Source organism: Bombina bombina, chromosome 7 (assembly GCF_027579735.1).
Source record: "Bombina bombina isolate aBomBom1 chromosome 7, aBomBom1.pri, whole genome shotgun sequence".
NCBI lineage: Eukaryota > Metazoa > Chordata > Amphibia > Anura > Bombinatoridae > Bombina > Bombina bombina.
The window spans coordinates 383768438-383784864 of record NC_069505.1 but is presented as its reverse complement, the minus strand read 5'-3'; the positions used below and the strand labels follow the sequence as shown (position 1 = coordinate 383784864).

At 43.6% G+C, this 16427-nt stretch overlaps 1 protein-coding gene across 1 annotated transcript in view; it reads left to right on the top strand.

Annotated features, from left to right (window-relative positions):
- Positions 1-8023: 8023 nt before the first annotated feature.
- Positions 8024-16427, top strand: part of MAPKAPK3 (MAPK activated protein kinase 3) — a 180863-nt gene continuing 172459 nt past the window's right edge. The window contains exon 1 of the mRNA XM_053721107.1: positions 8024-8329. Coding sequence (XP_053577082.1) covers positions 8135-8329 — 195 coding nt within the window. The 5' untranslated portion in view covers positions 8024-8134. The remainder of the gene's footprint in view (positions 8330-16427) is intronic.

Sequence of the window (16427 nt, the reverse complement as noted above, 5' to 3'; positions counted from 1 at the left end):
AGGCCGCCCGTCTTATTCTTAGAGGGCGGGACAATTTCCCCTACCCTAAGAGCCCCGTGAAAAGCCAACCCAAAGGCGGCTGAGAATAGGGCAGTTTCATAGGCGGATGAACAGACCGCCGGCAAAACTTGGCACAACGTTACCAGACGCTCCATGGTAACTGGTTCCCTGAAATCCCTGACCCTGGGGGCCATACGCCCCCAGCCCCGAAGTACCTGCCTAACCAGGAAGGTCTTCGAGGCGTCAACAAGCCCATACAACTTGCAGAAAAAGGACACTGCCGCCAGGCGTGAACCCATCGCAGTCTTCGAAACACCATTACCTTTAAGTTCGGTAATCCAGTCAAGCAAGCCCCACTGGTCCCCGTCACAGGAGGGACGACACCTGAAGTCACAAAAGGCGATCCACTCCGTCCAGTATTTCACATACGTAGCCCAGGTAGACGGAGCGAGGGAAGCCCGCACCATCGCAATCAAGGGGCCCCATCCAGCGCCACCTGCCATAAGTAAGTGGGACAGGACAATCCGTTAGTGTCCGCATCGGGCACCAAAGCATAAAATGCTTCCCATTGAAAACGGGAGAGCGCATCAGCAATTCTATTCTGGACGCCCGGGACATGCTTAGCACGGAACACAATATTCAGGTGCAGACACCTCAGCACCAACAGTCTCAAATACCGCACAACCGGAGGGGAACTAGATGATAACCTGTTAACAGCATAAACAACGCTCATGTTATCTGTCCAGAAAACCACCTCACGGTCGCGAAGCTGATTGCCCCAAATGTCAAGAGCAACCAGTATGGGAAACAGTTCGAGAAGGCATAGGTTCCTGACCAAGCCTCTCTCTATCCACGCGGCGGGCCATGGGCCCGCGCTCCATTGCCCGGCCAAGAAAGCCCCGTACCCGTGGGACCCAGCCGCATCAGTGAACAACTGGATCGCTGCGTTAGAAGGAACAACCTCCCGCCACAGACAGATCCCGTTAAAGTGGAGAAGAAAATCTTCCCAGACCTTAAGATCTTCCACCATATCAGCAGACACCCGGAACCTCCGGGTCTGCGATCTTTTTCCGCACAGCTGCCTCTCGAGCCTGCGAAGGAATATTCTTCCCATGGGAATGATCCTGCCGGCAAAGTTCAGCAAACCCAATAGGATTTGAAGATCCTTCACGGAGCTATACAGCTCTGCTCTCATAGCGCGTACTGACTCCAACATGCGCTGAACTTTTTCATGTGGCAGACGGCACTGCTCTGCCACCGAATCAACTTCAATGCCCAAAAAAGTAAGGCACGTGCAAGGACCCTGGGACTTGTCTTCCGCCAGAGGAACTCCCATTCTATCCATTAGAAACCTAGTGACTTTCATCAGGAAAGCACACTCAGACGATCCTGCCCGCCCAACCAGCAGAAAATCATCCAAATAGTGTGCCAGGCCGTCGAATCCGGCCACCTCCGCAATGGCCCAGTGCAAGAAGCAGCTGAAAGCCTCGAAGTAGGCACACGAAATTGAGCACCCCATGGGCAAGCATTTGTCCACATAGTACTGCCCCTCAAAATAGCACCCCATAAGCCTAAAAGAGGAGGGGTGAATGGGCAGGAGCCGAAAGGCGGACTCTATATCCAGTTTAGCCATCAGAGCCCCGGCCCCTGCCCTGCGAACTAGCCCCAATGCCTCATCAAATGATTGGTAAGAAACTGAGCTCAGTTCAGGGGGGATGGCGTCATTCACCGAACGACCCTTCGGGAAGGACAGATGTTGGATGAGCCGAAATTTACCCGGCTCCTTTTTTGGAACCACCCCCAAGGGTGATACCACCAGCCCTGGCAGGGGAATATCTTCAAATGGGCCTGCCATACGACCCAACCCAATCTCTTTGTTCAGTTTATCCCGCAAAACCCCGGGAAACTGATACGCGGATTTCAGGTTCCTGCGTGACAAGGAACCCTCCACGTGCGATCCGACTGGGATAACAAATCCCGACCGCAGACCGCCTCTAAGCAGCAAGGCGGCCTCCTCGAATGGGTATAGCAGCAGCCACTTCTCAATTACGGCCACCTTCAGAGGTGTGGCCGCCCTTTCCAACAGTGAAAGGTTTTGAGCCAGCTGCTGGTCTCTCTTGGGGACGACCCGCGTCCTGGGTTCTGGTACACTCGGACCCCGAGTGGCCGCCACCACAGGTTCTGCACGCGTGCCGAAATGCGCATGCCGCTCCCCTGGTACATGATTTGTCCTGGAAGCGCCAGCACACCCCTGTGGCCCGCCGTCGAGAGCGCTGCGAGGCCTTAAAGCCCCCTGATGCTCCGACTACTGCAGCAGGCGCCGCCTGTTTTTCAGGACCCAATTGCGCCCACAGACGCGAATCAACGTCACCGAAAGTAAGAAGAGGGTTCCCAACCATCTTCCTACGGAAAGCAGCGTCGTAATCCCGCCAAGCTCCATCCCTGTACTTCTCGTACACTGTTTCAATGGAATCCTGATATTTCAGGATGTTTAAGGCTTGATCGGGAAATTTAGAGATATAACAGGACGCATAAACCCTAAAGCACTTGCGCCATTCCTCATAGGAATCAGGGCGTTTAAATTTTTTCGGGCCCGTTCCATCATCCGCCATTTCTTTCTGGCGATAAGCTTCCGCAGAAAGCTCAAACATGTGCACGTACCTCCCACCCTGAATGCGCCGCACCATCTTAGATTTGAGATGCTCATGAAGGCTAAACGCAGGCCATGTGTCAGTGTCCCCATGTATAGCTGCCCTGCGCCTGTTCCCCATAAGTGGGCTAACTAAGTCTGTTGACGCAGGAGGTGTCAACATAGGAACAGTGGGCTCCATGCGGGATGAACCAGGGGGGAGGGGAAGACCCATAGCCTTCCTTTCTTCCACTAACCATTTCACCATCCTATACATTCTTTTTTGCCCTTTCGCTTCCAACCCCAGGGATCTATCACTCTCTGAACCTGAATCATCCGAGGATGAACTTAAAACACTACGTTCAAAAGTAATAGCGCGCTTACCAGCTCCCAAGAGGCGTTGCACCGGGACAGGACCAGAAGAGGTGGATGGCTGTTCCTGAGACTGTGGCTCCCTTTCCACGGCACTGGGGGTGGACTGGAGTGGCTGTAATGCAGTTCTGGGTTCCATAATGATCTGTGGAGACAAATGTGAAAGAGGAGTACCCAGGGAAGGGGACGAAGGCCCACCAACCACATTACCCCGGGACCCTAGGGGACTGGGGCTCCTGTGATCACTGCCACACTCTTCAATACCATCATCCACCATATCAGCCATACGCACATTCATCACTGCATTAGCAAACTGTACTTGTCTATTCTGTTCATTCGCAGCCTGCGTGCCCTGACAAAGACTGGGCGTGATAACTGGGCCTTTCTTTGCTGAAGCCCTAGTGACAACACCTGGCGGAGCCCCGCTGAGGGCCACACCCGCGGGCGCCGCCCGCGCACCCTGTCGGGTGTTACGTTTGCTGCGTGACGCAGTACTACGTCGTCTGCTAGGCCGCGATGTATTCGCGGGCCTACGCTTGCCCCCAGGCTGCGTGATTGCGGCCTGAGGCCCTGCGACTTGTTGCGCAGTAGGCATATTCCCCGTCAGGCCTGCGGCCTGCTCATTAATGCCTGTTTCCCTAATCTGGGCCCTTCTGGGCGAACGTGCCCTTGTTCCTTGCCCCTCAGAAACCACTTGCCCCTCAGACACACTAGTTGCCCCGATCGGAGCACCGTCAAGTGCTAACATACCCCCGGTCAGGCTTGCGGCCTGCTCATGAGATCCCTCATGCAACCTTCTACCCCTTTCAATGGCCGCCAAATCAGTGTCCCTTCGCGGGCGCTGAGTAATTGAGCCTCGCTGCGCACCCCCCGCGGGCGTCGCCCCCCCCCGGGGTACCCCTCTCTTACCTGCGTACCCCGGCGGAGAAGACGATGCTGCCCGCTTGCCTCTTGTGTCCGGAATGGCGTTTCCGGACGTGACGTCACCGGAAGTGACGTCACCGGAAACGGCCAAACCGGAAGAGACGGGCTCTGAAGAGGCCATGGAGGACCGCGTGGACGCCGGCGCGCAAACTGAAGCCGGGAGGCCTCCCTGGGATGCCGGCCCCCCGCCGGAAAGCACCGCTGCCAAGGATTGGAGCAGCGCTACCGCCGTGGAGACCGCCTCCCCGGTAAGAACGACCGGAGCAGATACGGCCTCCCCCCCGTCCAGAACAGGGCCCTGTTCCCCTAACATAACCTCCTCTGCTATTTGGGGACCCACCTCTACTGAAAGGGGTATTAAAGGAGGGGAGGGAGAGACAACCCTAACTTCAGGATACAGGCTAGGCCCCGGGGTACGACTCACCGGGCGAGGGGGGGAAGGCTGCACCACATCTTCTCCAGAGTCAAACTCATCGATCATCAGCTCATCTAATTCCGACATCTTCTTCCACAGGACTCCTGACAGATGATCCTGACGCTGTGAAGACGAGCTGGAAAAGAGGGTTTGGGCCTTGGGAGCTGACTACTTAAAGGTAAGCTAAACCCCACCCTCACTAATGCAACATTGTTGCAACCTTCACAGCAGCACACTCCTAAGGGCCTTAATTATTATGGTCGTTCTGGGCTATGCTGCCCTCCACTGTCTTACAGCCACACATAGATACACATGAATACAAACTTACACACAGACAGATGTACACGTGCATACACATACAGACACACACATAAATACACATGAATACAAACTTACACACACATACAAACAAACACAGACAGATGTACATGTGCATACACATACAGCCACACATAGATACACATGAATACAAACTTACACACAGACAGATGTACACGTGCATACACATACAGTCACACATAGATACACATGAATACAAACGTACACACACACACATACAAACAGACGTACACGTGCATACACATACAGACACACATAGATACACATGAATACAAACTTACAGACAGACAGATGTACATGTGCATAGACATACAGACACACATAGATACACATGAATACAAACTTACACACACATACAAACAAACACAGACAGATGTACACGTGCATACACATACAGCCACACATAGATACACATGAATACAAACTTACACACACATACAAACACAGACAGATGTACACGTGCATACACATACAGTCACACATAGATACACATGAATACAAACGTACACACACACACATACAAACACAGACAAATGTACACGTGCATACACATACAGACACACATAGATACACATGAATACAAACTTACACACACATACAAACAAACACAGACAGACGTACACGTGCATACACATACAGACACACATAGATACACATGAATACAAACTTACACACACACATACAAACACATACAAATGTACACGTGCATACACATACAGACACACATAGATAAACATGAATACAAACTTACAAACACATACAAACACAGACAGATGTACACGTGCATACACATACAGGCACACATAGATACACATGAATACAAACTTACACACACATACACACACAGACAAATGTACACGTGCATACACATACAGACACACATAGATACACATGAATACAAACTTACACCCACATACAAACACAGACAGATGTACACGTGCATACACATACAGCCAAACATAGATACACATGAATACAAACTTACACACACATATAAACACAGACAGATTTACACGTGCATAGACATACAGCCACACATAGATACACATGAATACAAACTTACACACACATACAAACACAGACAGATGTACACGTGCATACACATACAGTCACACATAGATACACATGAATACAAACTTACACACACATATAAACACAGACAGATTTACACGTGCATAGACATACAGCCACACATAGATACACATGAATACAAACTTACACACACATACAAACACAGACAAATATACACGTGCATACACATACAGTCACACATAGATACACATGAATACAAACTTACACACACATACAAACACAGACAGATGAACACGTGCATACACATACAGTCACACATAGATACACATGAATACAAACTTACACACACATACAAACACAGACAGATGTACACGTGCATATACATACAGACACACATAGATACACATGAATACAAACTTACACACACATACACACAAACATAGACAGATGTACACGTGCATACACATACAGTCACACATAGATACACATGAATACAAACATATGCACACACATAAACACAGACAGATGTACACGTGCATACACATACAGTCACACATAGATACACATGAATACAAACATATGCACACACATAAACACAGACAGATGTACACGTGCATACACATAGTCACACATAGATACACATGAATACAAACATATGCACACACATAAACACAGACAGATGAACACGTGCATACACATACAGCCACACATAGATACACATGAATACAAACTTACACACACATACAAACACAGACAGATGTACACATGCATACACATACAGTCACACATAGATACACATGAATACAAATTTACACACACATACAAACACACACAGATGTACATGTGCATACACATACAGACATATGTACACGTGCATACACATACAGACACACAGATACACATGAATACAAACTTACACACAAATACATACAAACACAGACAGATGTACACGTGTATACACATACAGACACACATAAATACACATGAATACAAACTTACACACACATACAAACACAGACAGATGTACACGTGCATACACATACAGTCACACATAGATAAACATGAATACAAACTTATACAAACACAGACAGATGTATACGTGCATACACATACAGACATATGTACACGTGCATACACATACAGACACACAGATACACATGAATACACACTTACACACAAATACATACAAACACAGACAGATGTACACGTGTATACACATACAGACACACATAAATACACATGAATACAAACTTACACACACATACAAACACAGACAGATGAACACGTGCATACACATACAGACACACATAGATACACATGAATACAAACTTACACACACATACAAACACAGACAGATGTACATGTGCATACACATACAGGCACACATAGATAAACATGAATACAAACTTACACACACATACAAACACAGACAGACATACACGTGCATACATATACAGACACACATAGATAAACATGAATTCAAACTTACACACACAGACATACAAACACAGACAGATGTACACGTGCATACACATACAGACACACATAGATACACATGAATACAAACTTACACACACATACAAACACAGACAGATGTGCATACACATACAGACACACATAGATACACATGAATACAAACTTACACACACATACAAACACAGACAAATATACACGTGCATACACATACAGGCACACATAGATAAACATGAATACAAGCTTTCACACACACACACACACACACAAACAGACTGATGTACACATGCATACACATACAGACACACATAGATACACATGAATACAAACTTACACAAACACAGACAGATGTACACATACACATACAGTCACACATAGATACACATGAATACAAACTTACACAAACACAGACAGATGTACACATACACATACAGTCACACATAGATACACATGAATACAAACTTACACACACATACAAACACAGACAAATGTACACGTGCATACACATACAGTCACACATAGATACACATGAATACAAACTTACACAGACAGAAGTACACGTGCATACACATACAGTCACACATAGATACACATGAATACAAACTTACACACACATACAAACACAGACAAATGTACACGTGCATACACATACAGTCACACATAGATACACATGAATACAACCTTACACAGACAGAAGTACACGTGCATACACATACAGACACACATAGAGATATGAATACACACACACACAGCACTGATCAGGAAGGGCGCCTCCCTCCCCCCTTTCTTCACCCCCCCCCTTTCCTTGTCACTCTCCCTCTCCTCGCCCTCTCTTGCAATGCACAGACGAGCTGTGGGAGGCTCCTGTCACAGTGACACTGGGACTTTAGAACGGAGCTGCTGTCATGAGGCTGGTGTTGGTGGCTGGCAGAGAGTCCTGAGTGGGCAGTATGGAGGAGAATGCCAATGTGCAGGAGCCGGGTGACCATACCCCTGTCTTGCCAGCTCAGCCATCCAAACTTGAGATTAAGCGGCATGCCATCACTGATGATTACAAGGTGTCCAAGCAGGTGCTGGGCCTGGGCATTAATGGCAAAGTGCTGGAGTGTTACCGCAGGGGTAGTGGGCAAAAGTGTGCACTAAAGGTAAGAGCCCTTCCAGTCCGTCCTGGATAGCATAATTACATGGCACTGCATGTGTAGTGTGAGTGCCAGTCATGGTATGAGGGGAGTGTTGTGGGTATAACTGCCAGTCATGTTAATAAAGCAGATATGTCTGTCTAACGTGAGTGTCAGTCATGATAAGGGACAGTAGTGTATGTAGTGTGAGTGCCAGTCTTGATTAGGGGACAGTATTGTATGTAGTGTGAGTGCCAGTCATGATAAGGGGACGGTAGTGTATGTAGTGTGAGTGCCAGTCATGATAATGGGACAGTAGTGTATGTACTATGTAGTTGAGTTGCAGTCATGATAAGGGACAGTAGTCCATGTAGTGTTAGTGCCAGTCATGGTAAGGGACAGTAGTGTATGTAGTGTGAGTGCCAGTCATAATAAGGGGACATTAGTGTATGTAGTGTGAGTGCCAGTCATGATAAGGGACAATAGTGTATGTAGTGTGTCAGTTATGATAAGGGGACAGTAGTGTATGTAGTGTGAGTGCCAGTCATAATAAGGGGACATTAGTGTATGTAGTATGAGTGCCAGTCATGATAAGGGACAATAGTGTATGTAGTGTGAGTGTCAGTTATGATAAGGGGACAGTAGTGTATGTAGTGTGAGTGCCAGTCATGCTAGGGGACAGTAGTGTATGTAGTGTGCGTGCCAGTCATAATAAGGGGACATTAGTGTATGTAGTGTGAGAGTCAGTCATGATAAGGGACAGTAGTGTATGTAGTGTGAGTGCCAGTCATGATAAAGGACAGTAGTGTATGTAGTGTGCGTGCCAGTCGTAATAAGGGGACATTATGTAGTGTGAGTGCCAGTCATGATAAGGGACAGTATTGTATGTAGTGTGTGTGTCAGTCATGATAAGGGACAGTAGTTTATGTAGTGTGTGTGCCAGTCATGATAAGGGACAGTAGTGTATGTAGTGTGAGTGCCAGTCACGATAAGGGACAGTAGTGTATGTAGTGTGAGTGCCAGTCATTGTAATGGGCAGTAATGTATATAATGTGAGTGCTAGTCATGATAAGAGAACAGTAGTGTATGTAGTGTGAATGCCAGTAATGATAATGGGACAGTAGTGTATGTAGTGTGAGTGCCAGTCATGATAAGGGGACAGTAGTGTATGTACTGTGAGTGTCAGTCATGATAAGGGACAGAAGTGTATGTAATGTGAGTGCCAGTCATGATAAGGGGACAGTAGTGTATGTAGTGTGAGTGCCAGTCATGATAAGTGGACATTAGTGTATGTAATGTGAGTGCCAGTCATGAAAAGGGGACATTAGTGTATGTAGTGTAAGTGCCAATCATGATAAGGGACAGTAGTGTATATAATGTGAGTTCCAGTCATGATAAAGGGACAGTAGTGTATGTAGTGTTAGTGTCAGTCATGATAAGGCACAGTAGTGTATGCAGTGTGAGTGCCAGTCATGATAAGGAACGGTAGAGTATGTAATGTGACTGCTAGTCATGATACGGGGCAGTAGTGTGAGTGCCAGACATGATAAGGAGACAGTAGTGTATGTAGTGTGAGTACCAGTAATAATAAGGGACAGTAGTGTATGTAGGGTTAGTGTCAGTCATGATAAGGCACAGTAGTGTATGCAGTGTGAGTGCCAGTCATGATAAGGAACAGTAGAGTATGTAGTGTGACTGCTAGTCATGATACGGGGCAGTAGTGTGAGTGCCAGACATGATAAGGAGACAGCAGTGTATGTAGTGTGAGTACCAGTAATAATAAGGGACAGTAGTGTATGTAGTGTGATTGCCAGTCATGATAAGGGACAATAGTGTACATAGTGTGAGTGCTAGTCATGATAAGGGACAGTAGTGTATGAAGTGTGAGTGTCAGTCATGATGAGGGACAGTAGTGTATGTAGTATGAGTGCCAGTCATGATAAGAGGACAGTAGTGCATGTAGTGTGAGTGCCAGCCATAATAAGGGACATTAGTGTATGTAGTGTGAGTGACAGTCATGATAAGAGGAAAGTATTGTATGTAGTGTGATTGCCAGTCATGATAAGAGGACAGTAGTGTTTGTAGTGTGAGTGCCAGTCATGATAAGAGGACAGTATTGTATGTAGTGTGAGTGCTAGTCATGATAAGGGACAGTAGTGTATGTAGTGTGAGTGCCAGTCATAATAAGGGACAGTAGTGTATATAATGTGAGTGCTAGTCATGATAAGGGAACAGTAGTGTATGTAGTGTGAGTGCCAGTCATGATAAGAGGACAGTATTGTATGCAGTGTGATTGCCAGTCATGATAAGGGACAGTAGTGTATGTATTGTGAGTGTCAGTCATGATAAGGGGACAGTAGTGTATGTAGTGTGAATGCCAGTCATGATGAGAGGACAGTATTTTATGTAGTGTGAGTGCCATTCATGATAAGAGGACAATAGTGTGAGTGCCAGTCATGATAAGGGACAGTAGTGTATGTAGTGTGAGTGTCAGTCATGATAAGGGGACAGTAGTGTATGTAATGTGTCAGTCATAATAAGAGGACAGTATTGTATGTAGTGTGAGTGCCAGTCATGATAAGGGACAGTAGTGCATGTAGTGTGAGTGCCATTCATGATAAGGGACAGTAGTGTATGTAGTGTGAGTGCCAGTCATAATAAGGGACAGTAGTGTATATAATGTGAGTGCTAGTCATGATAAGGGAACAGTAGTGTATGTAGTGTGAGTGCCAGTCATGATAAGAGGACAGTATTGTATGTAGTGTGAGTGCCAGTCATGATGAGGACAGTATTGTATGTAGTGTGAGTGCCATTCATGATAAGAGGACAGTAGTGTATGTAGTGTGAGTGCCAGTCATGATAAGGGACAGTAGTTTATGTAGTGTGAGTGTCAGTCATGATAAGGGGATAGTAGTGTATGTAGTGTGAGTGCCAGTCTTGATAAGGGGACAGTATTGTATGTAGTGTGAGTGTCAGTCATGATAAGGGGACAGTATTTTATGTAGTGTGAGTGCCAGTCATGATAAGGGGACAGTATTGTATGTAGTGTGAGTGCCAGTCATGATAAGGGAACAGTAGTGTATGTAGTGTGAGTGCCAGTCATGATAAGAGGACATTATTGTATGTAGTGTGAGTGTCAGTCATGATAAGGGACAGTAGTGTATGTAGTGTGAGTGTCAGTCATGATAAGGGGACAGTAATGTATGTAGTGTGAGTGCCAGTCATGATAAGAGGACAATATTGTATGTAGTGTGAGTGCCAGTCATGATAAGGGACAGTAGTGTATGTAGTGTGAGTGCCATTCATGATAAGGGACAGTAGTGTATGTAGTGTGAGTGCCATTCATGATAAGGGACAGTAGTGTATGTAGTGTGAGTGCCATTCATGATAAGGGACAGTAATGTATGTAGTGTGAGTGCCAGTCATGATAAGGAACAGAAGTGTATGTATTGTGAGTGTCAGTGATGATAAGGGGACAGTGGTGTATGTAGTGTGAGTGTCAGTTATGATAAGGGGACAGTAGTGTATGTAGTGTGAGTGCCAGTCATGCTAGGGGACAGTAGTGTATGTAGTGTGAGTGTCAGTCATGGTAAGAGGACAGTAGTGTATGTAGTGTGAGTGCCAGTCATGATAAGAGGACAGTAGTGTATGTAGTGTGAGTGCCAGTCATGATAAGAGGACAGTAGTGTATGTAGTGTGAGTGCCAGTCATGATAAGGGGACAGTAGTGTATGTAGTGTGAGTGCCAGTCATGATAATGGGGCAGTATTATATGTAGTGTGAGTGCCAGTCATGATAAGGGACAGTAGTATATATAGTGTGAGTGCCAGTCATGATAAGGGACAGTAGTGTATATAATGTGAGTGCCAGTCATGATAAGGAACAGTAGTGTATGTAGTGTGAGTGCCAGTCATGATAAGGAGCAGTAGTGTATATGCTGTGAGTGCCAGTCATAAGGGACAGTAGTGTATGTAGTGTGAGTTCCAGTCATGATAAGGAACAGTATTTAAAGGGACATAATTATGCAATGATATATTTATTTAATGCATTACAGCATTATCATTTATCATTGAAGAAATAATTATATGTAACTATGTGGTTCTCTGTGTGTGTGTGTGTGTGTGTGTGTATATATATATATATAATCGATTATAGAAGAGGACTGCACTCACTGGATTTGGTATATAAAATAATTTTTTTTATTAAGGTGACGTTTCGGGGTACGCAGACCCCTTCCTCAGGGTCCTCTTCTATAATCGATTATTGATATACCTGACTTGGCACCCTGGTTGATGTCCCTATTGCATTGTGAGTGCAGACACACATGGAAGTTATATAAAAACATGTAGACTGATTTATGTTGTTATATCATAGTGACAGTTCGGGATCCTCAGACTATTACTATTGAAATTTAATCCTAACTAAGCACCCTGGTCGTTGACTACCTGGCAGTGAGAGTGCAGATACTCGTAGGATTTATATATATATATATATATATATATATATACAGTATCTCACAAAAGTGCCCCACAGATGCTCAATAAATTGGGTTTAGGTCTGGAGACATGCTTGGCCAGTCCATCACCTTTACCCTCAGTATCTTTAGAAAGGCAGTGGTCATCTTGGAGGTGTGTTTGAGGTCATTATCATGTTGGAATACTGCCCTGCAGCCCAGTCTCCGAAGGGAGGGGATCATGCTCTGCTTCAGTATGTCACAGTACATGTTGGCATTAATGGTTCCCTCAATGAACTAGCTCCCCAGTGCAGGCAGCACTCATGCAGGCCCATACCATGACACTCCCACCACCATGCTTGACTGTAGGCAAGACACACTTGTCTTTATACTCCTCACCTGGTTGCTGCCACACATGCTTGACACCATCTGAACCAAATAAGTTTATCTTGGTCTCATCAGACCACAGGACATGGTTCCAGTAATCCATGTCCTTAGTCTGCTTGTCTTCAGCAAACTGTTTGCAGGCTTTCTTGTGCATCATCTTTAGAAGAGACTAAATTCTGGGACGACAGCCATGCAGACCAATTTGATGTAGTGTGTGGCTGACCCCCCACCTCTTCAACCTATGCATCAATGCTAGCAGCACTTATTCGTCTATTTCCCAAAGACAACCTCAGGATATGACGCTGAGCACGTGCAGTCAACTTCTTTGGTTGACCATGGCGAGGCCTGTTCTGAATGGAACCTGTCCTGTGAAACCACTGTTTGATCTTGCCCACTGTGCTGCAGCTCAGTTTCAGGGTCTTGGCAATCTTCTTATAGCCTAGGCCATCTTTATGTAGAGCAACAATTCTTTTCTTCAGATCCTCAGAGAGTTCTTTGCCATGAGGTGCCATGTTGAACCTTCAGTGACCAGGATGAGAGAGTGTGAGAGCGATAACACCAAATTTAACACACCTGTTCCCCATTCACACCTGAGACCTTGTAACACTAACGGTTCACATGACACCAGGGAGGGAAAATGGCTAATTGGGCCCAATTTGGACATTTCAACTTAGGGGTGTACTCACTTTTGTTGCCAATGGTTTAGACATTAATGGCTGTGTGTTGAGTTATTTTGAGGGGACAGCAAATTTACACTGTTATACAGGCTGTACACTCACTACTTTACATTGTAGAAAAGTGTCATTTCTTCAGTGTTGTCACATGAAAAGATATAATAAAATATTTACAAAAATGTTAGGGGTGTACTCACTTTTGTGAGATACTGTATATACACAGCAGGCAGGAAGACACAGTCAGTAATTGGCAGCTATGTGGGTATGCTGCATCTGATTGGCTCAGAATGTTTTGCTGCCATCGACTGCATTTCCTGGGCAAAGTTTAAAGGGATAATAAACACTAAATAAATGCTAGATAGAATGATGCATTCAAAGAAAAGATTAGTCAGAGAATAATATGTAGATGTGTTTTATAAAGTTTCATTAGCTGTTTAAATATTGACAAAATAAGTGTAAAGTTTTATTGACTATAAAGCAATGGGAGCTGCCATGTTGTAACTTAGGTTACCTTCTCTGCTGTGGCCAATTAGGGACAGTTATAAATAGGTCACTAGAGTGTGCAGCCAATGGCTGTGTGGCATATAACAGAACAGAAAAGCTCACAATTTCAGAATGGAATTAAATGAAAATGGGGACAAAATAAATCATGAAAGTATATTGCAGAGTTTTTTTTAATATATATATGATTTATCATTTTATATTACCATCTCAAAGTGTTTAATGTCCCTTTAAGTATATATTTACTTATTTGCAGGGATTAAACAAATAGTTATACACAAGCATGTTTGTAAAATTAAAAAGCTATAAAATATTAAAGTGTTTGATTACTTTTGCAAATGTTTTACTCACTAATTGCTGTAGGTAATTAAAGGGATATGAAACTCAACATTTTTCTTTCATGGTTCAGATACAGCATGCAATTTTAAACAACTTCTATTATCAATGTTTCTTTGTTCTCTTGGTATCTTTTTTTGAAAAGCAGGGACGTAAGCTTAGGATTAGGGATGGGTGAATGTGTTTATATTCGAATTTGAATGTTAGAACGAATGTTATTGTAGAAATTCGATTTACATTATAGAATGTTGATAAGAACGAATATTCTTAAAAATTCGATTTTCAAATGTTATTTACAGTTTTCGAATGTCACATTCGAATTCAAATGTCACATTCGAATTCGAATATTACATTTATAAAACACAATTGTAGACTAGAAACACTATTTCGAATTTGAATGTCACATTCGAATCGAATATCACATTAGAATTTGAATATTACATTTATAAAACACAGTATTAGACTAGAAATACTATTTCGAATTCGAAATTCACATTCTAATCGAATATCACATTTATTAAACACAGTTGTAAACTAGAAATACTATTTTGAATTTGAATGTCACATTTGAATGTAGCATTTGAATTTGAATATTACATTTATTAAACACAGTTGTAGAATAGAAATACTATTTTGAATTTGAATGTCACATTATATTTCAAAATTGAATGAATACATAGCTAAACATTCTATTATTCTAACGAATATTTTCAAATTTTATTTAAAAATTAGAAAACGAAAATTCGAAAATAGAATGTTAGAATGTTATATAAACATTCGAAATTCGATTCGAACGAACGAATGTATAAAAATTCGTTTTAAATTTCGAATTTGTAGAAACATTCGCTTATCCCTACTCAGGATCTGGCCCATTTATGGAGCGCTATATGGTAGCAGTTTCGCAAGAATATTATCCATTTGCAAGATCACTAGATGGCAGCGCTATTTCCTGCCTTGTAGTTCTCCAGATGCCTACCTAGGTATCTCTTCAACAAAGAATATCATGGAACCAAAACAAATTTGGAATCTTTAAACTGTATGCTCTGTCTGAATCACAAAAGAAAATGTTTGGGTTTTATATCCCTTTAAGCACACATGTAGATAGATATCATGAGACTGAAAGACAAATCAGCTTCTTGCTATTTCATTAATAAAATCTATAATAACAGAATGAGATCACATCAATTGTTCAGACTCGTTGGGCGTATAACAAATCTACATTTTAGTGCATCTATTGTCCTTATGTAACCTCACCCAACTGACAAAAACATTAAAAAAAGCAAGTTAGGGAAATGTTAGTTATAATCTGCTTTAACACAAGAATCCCTTCTAGTCACATGATACTACCACATATCTCATGACTCACTTCCTTAAAATTTCAGCCAGAGGTCAAAGGTGATATACCAGTGGATAAAGAAAGTAAATACAGTAGATTTACACAATCAACAAATGCATAATTAAAAAGACAATGAAATAACACTTAGTTGGAACTTCAAATGAGTAGTAGATTGTATTCTGACATATTTCAAAGTTATGTCTATTGCCACTCCCCCTGTATCACTTGAAAACCATTAGCCAATCTCAAATGCATGTTCTTTGAATTCTTGCACATGCTCAGTAGGAGCTGGTGACTCATAAAATGTAAATATAAAAAGACTGTGCACATTTTGATAATGGAAGTAAATTGGAAAGTTGTTTATAATTGAATGCTCTATCTGAATCATGAAAGTTTAATTTTGACTTGAGTGCTCCTTTAAAGGGACATTGAACTGCTC